Source organism: Thamnophis elegans, chromosome 11 (genome assembly GCF_009769535.1).
Source record: "Thamnophis elegans isolate rThaEle1 chromosome 11, rThaEle1.pri, whole genome shotgun sequence".
In the NCBI taxonomy this organism is placed as follows: Eukaryota; Metazoa; Chordata; class Lepidosauria; order Squamata; family Colubridae; genus Thamnophis; species Thamnophis elegans.
In genome coordinates this window covers 57,832,281-57,848,494 of record NC_045551.1, presented here as the reverse complement: position 1 = coordinate 57,848,494, position 16,214 = coordinate 57,832,281, and the positions used below count along the sequence as shown (strand labels likewise).

At 52.1% G+C, this 16,214-nt stretch overlaps 1 protein-coding gene across 1 annotated transcript in view; it reads right to left on the bottom strand.

Annotated features, from left to right (window-relative positions):
* LOC116514648 (dachshund homolog 1-like) overlaps window positions 1–12,431 on the bottom strand; it is a 430,376-nt gene extending 417,945 nt beyond the window's left edge. Inside the window, 3 exon segments of the mRNA XM_032226263.1 lie at window positions 2,756–2,988; window positions 2,990–3,357; window positions 12,383–12,431. Of these exon segments, the coding sequence (XP_032082154.1) occupies window positions 2,756–2,988; window positions 2,990–3,357; window positions 12,383–12,431 (650 nt within the window).
* Between the last annotated feature and the right edge of the window lie 3,783 nt (window positions 12,432–16,214).

The following is a 16,214-nucleotide window of genomic DNA, read 5'->3' as shown; positions in this document are numbered from 1 at the left end:
TTGTGGGTGCTCCATCACTAGAGGCTTTCAAAGAGAGACCGGCTAACTTTGTCAGGCACTACAATTCCCCCGTGGGGCTTTCCAGAGGACCCCCTCTGTCGGGAGGCAGCCCACCAAGGCACATACACACACACCCTCCTTGTTGGCTTCTCTCTCTCTCCCTCTCCCTCTCCCTCTCTCTCTCTCTCTCCCTCTCTCCCTCTCTCTCTCTCTCTCTTCTTTGCAGAGTTACTTGAACACCCTTCCGGCTGGTGAGTTACATACACAAAGGACCTCAGAATAATCAGAAAACTCTACTGAAAAGTTTGGTGGTGGGAAAACAAGCTAGTTTCCCCTCCCACTAAGCCTAAGGCAGCAAAAGAGCAGAAAAGCAAAGGGATGGAAGCCCCCCAACCCACCCCGAGACAATGAAGCCCAGTCACCCCATGGCAGAAGTGATACTTTCAACCTTCCCTAAGCGATGGATGGATGGATGGATGGATGCCCACCTACTCTGCTTTGAAGATGGCCAAAGGGCTCCCTTCTCCAGAGCCCACAACTCTTGGGAAAGAAATGTACTGTCAAGTTGTTGCCAGTGCTGTGTCCTCCCCCCCCCCCGCCTTAATTTACCTATTCTGGAACCAGAAAAAAACAGGTGTCGAGATACTAGTTTGTTCCAAAAAGTTTTCACAGGACACTTGAACCTCAGAATTTTTAGCTGTCAAGTAAGGATGGAAAAAGAGTCATCTTGTATACTTATTTTTAAAAAAAAAAAATACACAAAAACAAATTCGCCTCTGCCTTTGCGAACACGCCTTCTTTCCCTTTGTTCCCCTTAAATAATTCAGTTCATTAAAGATGGACATGCAAATTAGAAAGGCTTACTGTGTTCTTATCCCAAGATCTGTTTCCCTCTCGCCCCTTAATAATTTCACTTAGTTAAGACAGAGGAGATCTATCAGGACCAAACTCAAATTGCTGCTCAATTTCAAATCATAAATAAACCAGCAAGAGGCAACTCTCTACCTGGCTGTATGTCACACCTTGAATATAAGGCTGCTTTTTAATCCACGTTCTATTAAACATCCCTTACAGCAACTCAGTTTTAAAGCCAAACTGGAATCAACTTTGTGGTTGATCCTCTTAACTGCGAAACAAAAGTCTAAAATGCGTGTAACTTTTTGGAGCAAAGGAACATCGATATGATATAAATGCAAGGACTGTTATATGTTCTATAGCCCTGTAACTAATTCATAAGAGTGGAAAAAAAAACTTATGTCCAGGAATTATCTGTCTTTATCAAAGCAGTGAATTCTCAAACTATGTCTTGCTGACATATGTGAAAAGCCAGACCTATGGAAAATCTATTTTACAGCCTGTCTCTATAGGTGCAAAAAAAAAAGGGTTATGAATTATATTTCCCAACCCTTACACAGATTACAATTCTCACAACTCTGACTGGTTTAAACTCCCAATTAGCATGCATTTTTTTACTGGGTAAAAGCTTATAGATATGGCTGGCAGTCTTTTTGACCCGGTCTTTCCTTAAATCAATCCCTACCAGCACAAGTTATCTCTGTCCCCCTCTTGACCCCCTCCTCAGCTGTTCCCCCACTTCCATGCCCTACCCTACCCCTTTGGCCGGATTTGTGTGGGAAAACCCCAGTGAGGATTGAGGTAGACTTCACAAGATCTTGGAGGCTTTGCCAGGCGTCGCTACCGGCCGACACGCATGAGAATTTACTAGAGCAAAGCGGTTTTTAATACAGATCCCACTCCCCAGTTATGCCCCGGTTCCCCAAAACTGCTAAATAAAAATAAACAAATAAATAAAAATCGGTGTAGTTCGACAGCCGCAGGGCGAAGCCGCAAAGCGAGAACGCTTCTTCCCGCCTGGAAAGGCGCCGGTTCTGTCTAAATTACTCTTTTGACTGCCTGCCTGCCACGCGTGCAGAGCCTTTTCGGGGGTACCGGGAGGCGGACATACCCCCCCGCTCAGTTGAGGCAGAAAGATCCGCCTGGAGGGAACCGCAATCGCGGGACGAGCAGGGGTCTCGCGACCCGGCCCGAGAAAGGAGGAACCCGTCCACCTGCCTTTCTCCTTGGTCCAGGGAGAGCTAGCGCTCTCTCTCCTCTCTCTCTCTCTCTCTCTCTCTCTCTCTCTCTCTCTCTCTCTCTCTCTCTCCTCTTACTAAACGCGGAAAGGGAAAGCAAACGCGGGGGCGGTTTGGAAAGACTTTAAAGGGACCCGCGGCGCCAAGGATAAAGACTTAAAAAGACTTCAAAAACTCGGAACTGGACGCGGAACTTTTCAACATCCCCCAGCCCACTTCCGACTCTTTCTTTCTTTCTTTCTTTCTTTCTTTCTTTCTTTCTTTCTTTCTTTCTTTCTTTCTTTCTTTCTTTCTTTCTTTCTTTCTCCTTTCCTTCCTCTCTCTCTCTCTCTTTCTGTCTTCCTTTCCTTCCTTTCTCTTTCTTCCTTTTCTTTCTTTTTTCTTTCTTTCCTTCTCTTTCCGTCCTTCCTTCCATCCTCCTCTCCTTCTCCCTTCCAGGTTAGCGAAGGGTTCCTCTCCTTCCGAAGACCCCCCCCCCACTCCGAGCCCGGCGACTGTGCCCAACTTTGCGGCGCGCGGGAGCAGGCGCTGCGCCGCGGTAATTCCTCGGAGAGTCGCTTCGCGCGGGAATCCCGCGCACCCAGGGACACACACACTCACACGCAGAGCCCTCCTCCTCCCCCACCCCCACCCCCCTGCTCCCTCTTGCCCCCGGCGCTCACCTGGCGTTGGTGCAGTCGTTGTAAAGCGTCTCGAAGTCCCTCCTAGAGATGAGTTTGCACCGGTTGACGCCGGGCTGGATGGCCCCCAAGCCGCGCAGGATGCGCACCTGCTCCACGTTGCAGACCACCGGCGTGATCTCCAGGCGCTTGAGCTTGGTGTAGACCGTGTGCAAGCCGCCCACCAGGTGCTTGAGGAAGAGGTCGAAGGCCTGCGGCAGGCAGATCAGCTCGCAGGCCCTCCACCGAGAAAGAGGCCACCTGCGCGCCTCGCAGCTCCACCATCTTACACTCGTTGTTCTGCGGCGTGTTCTCCACCGGCGAAGGAGTCGAGTACACCGGTTTGCCCGAAGGCGTCGGGGGACCGCCGCCGCCGGCTGCCGCGCCCGGACACGGAACGGGAGCCGGACACGGACACGGACCAGGACCCGAACTGCTCTCCACACCTCCTGAAACCGATGCTGCTGCTGCTGCGGCTGCTGCTGCTGCCGCCGCCGCAGCAGCAGCCGCCGCGCCGGGCTCCGGGCGGAAGAGGCCGGGGACGGTGGTGGGGGCGGCGGCGGGGGCGGCCGGAGCGGTCGGGGCGGGAGGCGGGGAGGGGGCAGCTGCCGGGGGCGCGGGGGGCGCGGGGGGGCGCCGGCGGGGGAGGCGCCGGCTGCGCGGCGGGGATGAGCGGCGCCGGCATCGCCATGGTCACATCAGAGGAGCCGGGTTAAGGCGAGGGGCGCTCCGGGCGCTGCCCCGCCGCGGTCCGCGCCAACTTGAGCCCAGCACCGGCTGCTGTTGCTTTTGCTGCTGCTGCTGCTGCTGCTTGCGGGACCCGCTCCGCGCTCTGCGGCTCAGGAGCCGGCTGCTGCTCCTGCTTCTGCTGCTGGCGGCGCGGTCCACCCTCTCGCCGCGCCCCGCGCGCTCTTGCCCGCCCGCCCGCTCGCTCTGCCCGCCCGCCCGGCTCTCCCTCCGGCCGCGGCGCGCGTTGCTGTTGTTGTCACTCGGTGCAGAGCGGGGGGCGGAGCTCCGCAACTTGCGAAGCCCCTTCAAGCCCAGCCGGAGTCTCTCCCCCCCCCACCCCACTCCGCCCGACTCGGGGCGTCTGACGAGGCCAATTGAGGGGTGGTCTGGAGGTGTCGCTGGCGGGGCCGTTTCTCCCCAGCCTGTAATGCGTAATGGCCCGGGGAGGGGGGGGTGACTCTAGCGCCCCTCCTTCCGGGCAGCGGGGCGGGGCCAGCCAGGGGGTGGAGGGTCAATTGCTCCTCCCTCTATTTCCCCTCCCTCTTTTAAAGGGTTGTGGGGGCGTCTCGGGAAGTTCCTGATGGGACCCCGCTGAGGAAGGGCCACTCGGCTCCCGAGCTTCTTTCCAGGGTCCCTCTGGGAGGAAAAGGATCCGTTGGGTGGTGGCAGCCGAGGGACCTCCTCCCCGCCCCGCCCCTCCTCTTACTCCCCCCCTTTAAAGAACCGATCCGCCTCCCCGGCTTCGAGCTGCCACCCAGCGCCGCGTCTCCCGGCCAGTCTGCGCTTGTGACTTTGAAACCGGCCAACAGACTTTAAACCGAGCGGAGGCCAGCGATTGCCCCACCACCCCAACACACACACTTGGCAGGCGGCGGACCTTCCCACCCGCTCCAGTTCCCCCCCCCCCCGGAGTCCCGATGCGCGCATCCTGGGGGGCTGCTTAAAGGAGGGCCTTTCACTTTCCCCAGGGGAGGCGCGTCACTTTCACTTGCCGGCAAGCAGCGCGCGCTCTCCTCTTCCCCCAACGAGCAAACCAGGGCACATCAGGCTTTGCCCTCTCCCCACCTCCCACCCACCCACCCCCATGGCAGAAACTTTGCCGCACGTGGGGACGAGCCAGGGGGGGGGAGAGCACCGCTGTGCCACTCGAAGCGAAGGAGCGCCCCCCTTGCTTTTGCGCTCCGGAAAGTGTTTTTTTTTCTTTTCTTTTTTCAGGAGTGCGATTCTCCTTCTCTTCTTTGGGGAGTTTTTTTTCTTCTTCTTTCCTTCCCACTTTCAGCTTCGAGAGCGTCCTCCTTTGGCTCTGAATCCTTTTCGTCCCCCAGATTTAGGTTACATTTTGGAAGGGATGCTTGTGTAAACTCTTTCCTAACCGTTGCGCCCGGGAGTTGTGCGGCTCATTTAATTTCTCCCGGAGCCCAAACCGTCCGCCTTTCTCTCTCTTTGACAGACCCCCGAGCAAGGCTCACGTCAAGATCCTAAGCAGGGTTTAAAATAGATTACAGGGTGGTAGTAAGTGAATGAACTGGCGAGTTTTTGGATAGGAGGAACTGAACGCTTTTCTGGAAAGTTGACGGGCAGAAAAAGGACACCCTTTTGGCTTTCTCCCCGCGTGGGCATCTGATCATCCCTCCACGTAAGATGTAACCAACCACAACCGGAATGCCATAGAAAAGACCCTTATCTTGCGCTTCGATCAGTCTTGCGCTTCGCGCTCAGAACTCTTCATTTACGCTCGCCCCACGGTCCAGCCCCCGAGCCTCCCCGCGTGGAAACCAGGAGGCCTTCTCTGCCCCCCGCCCCTACGGCGAGCTGCACATGCGCCGGACTGCTCCGGCCAGCTCGCCATCCGAGCGCCAGTCAGAATGATGTGCGCGGGGGGGGGGGGGAGCCACCGTAGGAAGTAAAGAGATTTTTTTCCCCCTCCTTTCTCTCTGAAATAATTAATGCCGCAATCAGTGTGGTGCACCCTTGGAGACAAATTGGTTCGGGAGGAGGAAAGATATTAAGAAGCAACTCAACTGTTTTTTTCGGCCAAATCCGGGGTTTTATTTATTTTTTATTCCTCTCCCCCCCCCCCCCCGCGAAAAGCAGATCGCTAAACAATGACAGAAAAAAGGAGGAGGCGGAATTGAGCGCCAGCCTGAGAAAGACGAAGCGGCCTCTAAAGGTGTTTTGTAAGTTGGTGGACAAGAGGCCCATTAATATTGCTACCCAGAATTCCCCAACTTAATTCTTGTTGCATCAGTCTGGATTGCCTTGTGGCTTCTTATCATCCTGCACCAACCTAATAATTTTCAGTTGACTTGGAAACAAAACTGAGCCACACCAGGCCCGATGGACGGGAGACCACCAGGAGTGAAGGGGACGAAGTATCTAGAGAAGGAAGCTCAGTCAAGGCTCTTCCAAGAACAATCACAACTTGTGTCCACCAGGAGTCAGGACAACACGAAGGAGACTTTTAAGGGTTAGAACTCCGAAGTAGGTTCAGCCCAGGGGTGAAATTCAGCAGGTTCTGACAGGTTCTGGAGACCCAGTAGCAGAGATTTTGAGTAGTTGGGAGAACCGGCAAATACCACCTCTAGCTGGGCCCGAAGTGGGGTGGGAATGAAGATTTTGCAGTATCCTTCCCCTGCCACGCCCACCAAGCCAAGCCTACAGAACTGAAAAATGAATTTCACCACTGGTTCAGCCTGTGTTCATTTTGCAAGATTCATTTCAGTGAGTTTTCCCTACAGGAATGTTGCCTACAGAGGAAAAATAAATGCTGTGACCATTTTGCAAGATTCATTTTAAACATTTTAAACTCCTTTTTTTTAAAAAAAATCCTTAAAACCAGAGGACTTTAATTTCCAATTCCCATCTTCAATGGTGAGGAACCGCCTCTTTGAGCAAGCTAATAAAAACAATCACTCCTTTAAAAACTAAACCAAATAAAAAATGGAACCATTTTTTTTCATCCTTTCAACTCCAGCCCCAATCGCTTCATAAGGCCCGTTCCTCATCCCCCCCCCCAACCGATTGTGACTTAATCAAATCACATTTAAAAGCTGAATCCGCGGATCTTAAGAGCTGAAGGGGAGCACGGGAAACCGGCCGAAGGAAGGGATAAAATTGGGACCCTGCGTCGCATTTGCGCTTTTCTGTTTTCCTAACTAAGAGGGGTGGATCCCGCCCAACTGATTTTGTTCATCCTCGGTGGCTCTGCGTGGCAGAGTTCCAAAATATATACACGTCTGCGCGGATCCCACCGCTTGAAGTCTGTCTCAAGAAAGCGCCTTGGGCATTTGTGCAAAGAAGCATCAAACCGCAATCTTAGTTTAGTTTGGGTTTAATCTCGGTTCGCGCGCAGAGCTAGTCTAGGAGTTCGCGCTCCCCGGTTCTTTCTTAGGTGAGAAAACGCAATTCTGAAGCTGCCAAGAAACCTCCCCAAAAATCCTGCTTGCTTTTCTCATTTGCCCCGATCCCGACAGGAACGAGCGAAGGGCGACGAAGTGTATCCCCGGCATTTCGAAGCGCCAAGCGCCGACTTTAGGATCCCGCGCCAAACCCACGCAAAGCGAGAAGGGAGACGAAAGGAAAACCGAAAGGAATCGGCCTCGATTGTTTCCCTTTCGTGAAGACGCCCCCAGCGGCCTCTCCTCCCCGGCGTGACCGTCCCCCTCCATCCCCTCCTTCTCCCCGATTCCTGGGTAGCCCGGAATGATTTGCGACTTCGCCCGCAGTTTGTCACGCAGGAGCGATGCCGCTCAAATCCGGCCGCCTGTTTAAAATTCAAAGACCTGCAAATCGCTCCGTTTGTCCTTTGATGGGGGCCTCCGCTGATTAAAACGCGACCAAGAAGGCTTAATTGCCGCACTAATTAAGAAGTCTTTAATTTCTTTTCCAGGAATATTTGTTTGAAGCGAGGGATGGGGTTTTTTTTTCCTTCTGCTGCTCGGCACAGCTTGTTCAGGGGGACAAGCGTCTCTCTCCCCCACCCCCCTTCCCCTCTCCTCTCCCCCTTTCCGTCTCTGCTTTCTCCTCCCTCTGACCTCCCCGGCGGCGAATGAAAGAAAACAGTCACGCGAACCTAGAATTGGGGGGTGATTTATGGCTGGCGGGACAAGAGGGCGCGCGCACGGATTCGGAAAGCCCGCCCGGGGAACGTGGGAAAGGCGCAATGGTCCGGCCCTGCTTGCGCGTCATCCTTTTTCGGCAGACCAAGGCGAATCCTTCTGTTAGGACCCCCCGGGGGGGGAGAAATAGGGCCTCTCTCTCTCTCTCTCTCTCCCTCCCTCCCTCCCTCCCTCTCTCTCTCTCTCTGTGTCTTCTGTTCATGGTCAGGCGTTCTGTTTCTCTCCTCTCCCTCTTTAAAAAGACCCACTTCCCCATCGTCTCTTGGGTTCCTTCTTGTCTCTGGCGCAGAGACCCACAAGAGGTCTCAGGCAGCGTTGGAGACCCTCTCGAAGCTGCGCTGAAGCAACGGGGGTCACAGGCCGGGCGTTGCCCAAGTTGTGCCAACGTTTGCAGAAGCTGACCTCGTTCCAGGGGTGAAATCCAGCAGGTTCTGACAGGTTCTGGAGAACCGGTAGGGGACATTTTGAGTAGTTCGGAGAAATGCCACCTCTGGCTGGCCCCAGAGTGGGGAGGGAATGGAGATTTTGCGGGATCCTTTCCCTGCCACGCCCACCTAGCCACACTCACAGAACCGGTAGCAAAAAAAAAATGAATTTCACCACTGCCTCGTTCTCCAGGACAGGTCGAAGCGACAGTTACCATCTTCCAGGCTCAGGGCTCGGCTTCTTGAGAAGACCCTCTCTGTAAGCCCTGCCCCGTCCGGTTTGATGCGATAAAGTTGGGGGTGTTCCGGATCCCCGTAGATTGGGGTCGTCTGAAGGGACCCTTGTCTTTTAGAAGAGCCCAGTCCAGAGGCCTCTGATTCCTGGCCTCGTTTAAAAGATGGCTTTAAAAAATTGTTTCTCCTCTCCCACCACCAGGCCTGGGGGGGGGGGGCGCTAAGTGGGAAGGGGCCTCTTAGAGTTTGATAGGCTGGGCATTTTCCTCCCCCCGACGTGAGGTTTTTTTTTCTGCTCTTTTTCCCGGTGGTTCTGTACTCTCTTCGCTGATGTAAGCCGCCTGGAGTGACCTTAGAGCCGGGAAGCCTTATCAATTTTGTATAAATCAGTGAGGCCGAAGCTATGAATCAGAACACGGGATGCGCCTTTCTGGACGGAGCTTCGCTTTCTCTACAAACGCTTTTCCGAGGTGTTGGAGAAGCACACAGGATCGGGTCTTTTCTGCTATTGCCCCAGCGGGGCGAAAGAGGCGGGGGGGGGGGGAAACCTCTCGCCCACTGGTCGGTGCGGATCCCGATCAAGGCAGAAGATCTAGCGGAGAGAGACCCGCTCCTGGAAACTGGTTGGGATACCTGGTGGTCTTGTCTTGTCATCGAGCAAACTCCCGGGGCGGGGGGGGGGTGATTTCCAACGCTTCTCGGGCGACCACCTCTCTCTTTCCAAGCCCGCCCATTCAACCAAATCCCGCGGGCAACAAACGACCCCAGCAGCTTCGGCTGTCTGCGGGGATCTCTTCCTGTGGAAAGATTTATTAGGCGAGCTTGCAGAAAAGGTGTCTACGCGCCCCACGGTGGACGCCTCAGGAGAGCAGGGGGAAGTGAAAGGAAACAGTCTGGGTGGGGAGGGGCTTCGTTCCGACCCTTGGTTGAGTGCTAACCCCCCCCTTTCCCCAGCCCCGAGCATTCGCCGGCTGGATAGCAAGGGCGCCTGGCTCTAAATAGAGGCCAGGCGTGGCACTCCACTTCTCCCCTCCCTTTAGACGGCAGTTTGATAAGGCGAAGCGCCCTCCCCACGTCGCTGGCCAGAAGAAGCTTCCTCTGGGCAACGCCAAATCCCGACTAGCGCAAATCGGGCCACAGGGGGAGCTTTCCCTCACCACCACCACCGCGCAAAAGACTTGGCCGTAGGGGATTTCCGCTTTTGCGGCGGCGCAAAGAAATCTCCAATAAAGGAGAATATTTGTAGCTCTCAGGGCTGAAAGGCTTGCTTCTTTTCTTGCAGACGTTTTATTACCCGAACTAGGTAACATCATCAGTGCCCGAAGGGAGTAGGGTTTGCAGGGAAGAGGAGGAGGAGGAGGACTGTGGGATCCTTGGTGCTCTCTGAGCTTGCTTCTTTTCTTGCAGACGTTTCATTACCCTAACTAGGGAACACCACCAGTGCTAGACGGGAGTAGAGTTTGGAGGGAGGAGGAGGAAGGAGGAGGAGGAGGAGGAGGAGGAGAAGAAGAAGAAGAAGAAGAAGGGAAGGAAGGAAGGAAAGAAGGAGGGAAGAAAGAAAGAAAGAAAAGAAAAGAAAGAAAGGAAGGAAGGAAAGAAAGAAAGAAAGAAAGAAAGAAAGAAAGAAAGAAAGAAAGAAAGAAAGAAAGAAAGAAAGAAAGAAAGAAAGAAAGAAAGAAAGAAAGAAAGAAAGAAAGAAAGAAGACTGCGGGTTCCTTGGTTCTCTCTGAGCTTCCTTGTTTTCTTCCAGACCTCATTACCCTAACTAGGTAACATCATCAGTCCTAGTAAGGAGTGCTGTTTGCGGTCCGTTTATATTCTGGCATCTTGCTCGTTTGTCTGGGGGAAAGGAGGGCTCTTAGAGATTCTTTGGTCGGGCTGTTTAAAGAATCGCTAAGACACCCCCACTCCCACCCCACACAGATAGCACTAATGCTGTTACCTAGTTAGGGCCATGAAACGTCTGCAAAAAACAGGCCCACAGAGCACCAATCACCCCGCCCCCAACACACACATACACACATAGTACTGATGCCGCTACCTAGCTAGGGCCACGAAACGTCCGCAAGAAAACAAGCAAGCTCAGGGAGCCTCAAGCAAGGACCCCTTCAAAGAAGTATTACGCTGCCTTTGGTTTCCAGGATGCTCCGCACAGGCCAATTATGGGTTGGGGAGGGGGGGGCGAGCGAGGCGGGCATTCCCAGGGAGGACTCCCCCCTCCCCCATCGTTTCTCTTGGCTTCGAGACATCCGTCCTGGGGGAGCGGCGCTTGGAATCTCCGCCTGGAGCCCTCCAGGCAGCGTCACCCCAACGCTTGCGTTTTCCCTCCGTCCGGGGCCCTTGAACCGTGGTCTCGGAGTCACCCGCTCGCGGGCCGGATGCGCCTTTTTAGGATCGCAACTACTTGGCGAGGGGGGGGGGGCTCCCGGAGGGGCTGCTATGCCGTCGAAATGCGCCGCGCTCTGCTTTTCCCACCCGCCCCTCTTCCAAAGTCTGCGCGGCCTGAATCCCAACACGGGACAGGGCGGTTTGCGGATGGGGATGTCTCCCCTTCCCCTTCCCCGCTCTCTTTCGTCACACCCACCCCTTCAAAAAAAAGAACGGTGCAAGAATTTCCAACTGAGCAAAGAGAGCCTCTTCTCCCCCCCCCCCACTTTGGGGGAATTGAGAGGGGGGGTTACTCTCTCCTGCCCTCCCCTCCCTTTGTTACGGATGGCTAATTTGGCGACCGTTGCATTGGGGACCTCCTGAACACACACAACACACACAAAATACTCACACTCCAGGAAGAGGATCCCCTTGCATTCCCTTGCGATCTGAGAGGATCGGGACACACACACCCTCTCCTCCTCCTCTAGTTGAGCGTTGAGAGAAAGTTGAACACAAGGCCAGGGACAGAATCAGAATAGAGCTGGAAAGGACCTTGGAGGCCTTCTAGCCCACCCCCCTGCTCAAGCAGGAGATCCGATACTATTTCAGACAAGCGTCTACCCCAGTGTTTCTCAACCTTGGCCACTTGAAGATGTCTGGACTTCAACTCCCAGAATTCCCCAGCCAGCATTCGCTGGCTGGGGAATTCTGGGAGTTGAAGTCCAGACATCTTCAAGTGGCCAAGGTTGAGAAACACTGGTCTACCCAGTCTCTTAAAAGTCTCCAGTGATGGGGCATTCAGAACATCTGCAGGCAAGCTGTTCCACTGGTCAATTGTCCTCACTGTTAGGAAGTTTCTCCTTAATTTCCGGTTGCTTCTCTCCTTGATTAGTTTCCCTCCATTGTTCCTTGTTTTGCCTTCTGGTGCTTTGGAAAATAAATGGACCCCTTCTTCTTTGTGGCAGCCCCTCCAATACTGGAATACTGCTCTCATGTCCCACCCTGATCCTTCTCTTCTCTAGACTAGAAAACCCAAATCCTGCAAACCGTTTTTTTCTTATCTTTTAGTCTCCAGCGGAGCGAGACCGAGCGAACATCTCTCTTTAGACTTCTGGGTTCGTCGAACTTGGCATCGATCCCCCCTCCCCAACTTCTTCCCGCAACTTCGCCCCATCTTTTCCTCGAGTGCTTTTACTTCGAAGTTTAGGATCGCCCCCGGGATCGCCCAAGCCCCGTCCCGTTGGCTTTCGAGGCTCGCCTGCCCGATCCGAAGACACGCTCCCCTCGCCTTCCCTTTTTGCCCCCTTTCTCCCCCCACCTATTGGAAAACACTCATCTGTATCAGCCAGGAAGCGCGTTCTCTTTGATCCCCCCCCCGTTATTCGTCACCCGCCTTTATCAACGTTAACACCCGTGTTTGTGTATCGTGTGTACCAATTCGAGCCCCCCCCCCCCACAACTCGCCCTTCTGCACTTCCTCCTTTTTCTCCCCCTTTGAAAGCTCGGGAGGCCAAGCGCTCCGGTTTGATGGTTGGTTCCTGCGGTTATTTAAAACAAAAAAGAAGAAAAGGGAAAAAAAAAAACAGGCTAAGCCAATTCTATAAACCTCCTGCAAATTAAAATACATGGGAGGGAGGTCGAGAGGCTCCGTAATGGAAGTGCTGACACCATCTTAACGGCGGCGTTGTAAACGGCCACGCTATAATATCCATTAAGGGGAAAGAAAAAGAAGATGGTTGATCAATAATTTATACCGAGAGTACCAACGGCAGACATAATAACTCGTAATGGTTGCAGAGCCATCGCGCCCACTCCCCCACCGCCAGGTCTGCGGAGGAAAAGTCCCTTCCCTCGAGCTGAGCGTGGGCTTTCCACCCCTATCCCTCACCCACCCCGCAATACCCCCCACCCGCCCACCCCGATGCCGTCCCTCCCTCGGACTAGCCCGGGACTAGCGAGGCTTGAACTCGTCGGAAGAGACACGCGCGGCTGCAGGGAAACGCTGAAGGTCGAGCAGCTCCGAGCGCAACAGCTCGGAGCGACCCGGCTTTCTTTTTTGGCTTCAAAGCGAGATAAGGATCGCCGGGACGCCCCGTCGAGGCTTGGCAGGCGGGAAAAGGAGAGGAAGGCCGGCTTGGGAGGCGTCGTGGGCAGGGAGGGAGAGTAGGAGGGGGGCCTTGCTGAGCTCAGCGCAGCTCCAGCTGCTCCCCCTAAAAGATGGGGGGCTGAGGGTCCAGGTCAAGGCTGGGGGAAGGCTGTGAGAGGGGTCTTGGAGCCTTAGTGGTTAAGCGTCCCCTCGCACATATGTGCTAGTTGTTCCCAACTCTAGGAGGTGATGCTCATCTCAGTTTCAAAGGCGAAGAGCCAGCACTGTACGAAGACGTTTCCGTGATCATGTGGCATGACTAAACACGGAAGGTACGACAGAACGCTGTTACCTTCCCACCAAAGTTGGTTCCTATTTTTTCCTACTTGCATTTTTACGTGCTTTCGAACTGCTAGATTAGATTAGATTAGATTAGATTTAATAAATTTATAGGCCGCCCAATCCTGAAGGATTCACAACAAATACATTTTAAAAAATAAAAAAGTTAAAACAAAGAAACACAGATTAAAAAACCACATCATACACCCAGTCTAGGTTGGCAGAAGCTGGGACAAGTAACTGGAGCTCACTCTGTTACACCATGCTAGGGATTCAAACTGCCAATCTTCTGATCGACAAGCTCAGCTTCTTAGCCACTGAGCCACTGCGTCACTTTAGTTTTAGTGGTCAACCAGTTAAATATGAGCCAGCAGTGTGCAGCGGCATCCAAAAAAGCCAATGTAATCCTAAATTGCATTAACAGAGGGATACAATCTAGATCAAGTGAGGTACTAATACCACTCTATAAAACCTTAGTAAGACCGCACCAGTGGTGGGTTTTAAAATTTTTTAGAATCTCTTCTGTAGGTGTGGCCTGCTTTGTAGGAGTGGCTTTTACAGCCATGTGACCAGGTGGGAGTGGCTTGCCAGCCATGTGACTGAGTGAGAGTGGCTTGGCAGTCATGTGACTGGGTAGGCATGGCCAACTTGTAAAATGTGGTGAAACTCACTTAGCAACGCTCTTGCTTAGCAACCAAAATGTTGGCTCAGAAACTCTGGCTTTTGAAGCACACAAGTCTTAAAGCTGTCAAGTTACAAGACCCTTGCACCCCTAACCCTTTAAAAAAAAAAAACCCAGGGGAGTTCAAATTTGACAGCTTTAAGACTTGTGGACTTCAACTCCCAGAATTCCTCCTCCAGTCATGTTGGCTCAGGAACTCTGGCATTGAAGTGTGCAAATCTTAAAGCTGTCAAGTTACAAGACCCTTGCATCCCTAACCTTTAGGAAAAAAAACCAGGGGTGTTCAAACTTGACAGCCTTAAGACTTTAAGGTTTAGACAGGACTCTTGGAGGTGGGTGGGGCAATTGGTGAGCCAGCCAATCAGTGAGCGGCAGAGGAGGAAAGCATGGTGTGGACGGGCGAGTGGAGGGAGCTGGAACCGGTTCTAAACGGCACGATAGATTTGTGGAACCTCTTCTATAGAAGAGGTTAGAACTGGCAGGAACCTACCCCTGGACTGCACCTACAGTACTGCTTCCACTTTTGGTCACCACACTATAAAAAAGATGTTGAGAATCTAGAAAAAGTGCAGAGAAGAGCAACAAAGATAATTAGGAGACTGGGGGCTAAAACATATGAAGAACGGTTGCAGGAACTGGTTTAATGAAAAGACGGACTAGGGGAGACATGATAGCAGTCTTCCAATATCTCAGGGGCTTCCACAAAGAAGAGGGAGTCAAACCATTCTCCGAGGCACCTGAGGGTAGAACAAGAAGCAATGGGTGGAAACTAATCAAGGAGAGATTCAACCTGATGATGTGATCAAAATTCAGACACTTGGCATCAGGTTCATATTGATGACAGTTGCTACGTTCCAAGGTCATGGAATCAACTTTTGCAACCTTGTGTAGCCACCTCAATCAAACCAGGGTTGCAACCCAAAGCTTTTCTTAAAAACTGAAGCTTGTACAGACGTGGGAAGACTATTAAAAGTTTATAGAATGGGTGTCACCATGTCACAGGTGATCCTTCACTTATGACCGCAAATGAGCTCCAAATTTTGGTTGCTCAGAGAAACAGTTGCTACGTGAATTTCCCCCCCATTTTACAACCTTTCTTGCCATGCTTGTTAAGTGAATCATTGTTAATTTAGTAACACGCTTGTTAAGCGAATCTGGCACCCCCTTTGCTTGCCACTGTAATAAGTAGGAATCAGTTGCCAAGCATCGGAATTTTGATCGTGTGACAATGGGGAATTTTCACTGGTCGTATCTGTGAAAAACAGCGCTGTTATAACTTTCCACAGACACAAAATGAATGAGGACCTCCTGTATTTTAAATCAGTTGGGCTTCTGTACAGTATATATAAAGAGACACAGTGGTTCAGTGGCTAAGACGCTGATCTTGTCAATTAGAAGGTCGGCAGTTCAGTGGTTCGAATCCTGAGCACCATGTAATAGAGTGAGTTCCCATTACTTGTTTCAGCTTCTGCCAACCTAGAGGTTCGAAAGCATGTAAAAATGCAAGTAGAAAATGAGGAACCACCTTTGGTGGGAAGGTAACAGTGTTCCATGTGCCTTTGGCATTTAGTCATGCCAGCCACATGACTACGGAGACGTCTTTGGACAAGGCTGGCTGTTCGGCTTTGAAACAGAGTTGAGCACCACCTCGTAGAGTTGGGAACAACTAGTACATATGAGCGAGGGGAACCTTTATCTTTACCTTTACAGTACATAAAATTCTAGACTGAAAGGTTCTTTCTATAGGTTAAAAAACAGAAGGGGGGGGGGTTTCCACACAGGATGCTCAGAACCATTCTATGTTGTATTCCAAAAACTTTCTCAAAAGTTTCCCTGTTTGTAGTCTTCTATAAATCCTTTTCTTTTTTGTTTTTGCTGATACCCTTCAAAGGGCACACCTCTGCTACCTTGAGCTCAAGCTTGGAAAAACCTTTTGAATTTAGTCGCACTTGGAAAAGAACCAAGCTTATATTAAAAATGCCCGATTATTTGCTTATCCAGTGACCCGCGAAAAGATAGCTTCTCCTGGAAATGAGTAAAAAACAAAGCAAACTATGTCGGTTGAATTGTGATCCGAAGGATGTTTGTTGATGAACAAGAACAATTCAAGTAAACAAGATTTCTTGCCTGGCACCAGAGAGAAGAGAAGAGGGGAGGGGAGGGGAGGGGAGGGGAGGGGAGGGGAGGGGAGAGTAGAGTAGAGTAGAGTAGAGTAGAGTAGAGTAGAGTAGAATAATACAGAATAGAATAGGAAGAATAGAATTAGAATAGAATAGAATAGAATCAGTTGCCAAGCATTGGAATTTTGATGACGTGACTATGGGGAGTTGCAAAGTCATAAATGTGAAAGACCTGATGCGGACAAAAAAAAAAATCTCAATACATAACACTACACATACCATATATTTTGGAGTATAAGACACATCTTTTTCCTTCAAAAAAGAGGCTGAAAATCTGGGTGCGTCTTATACACTAAATA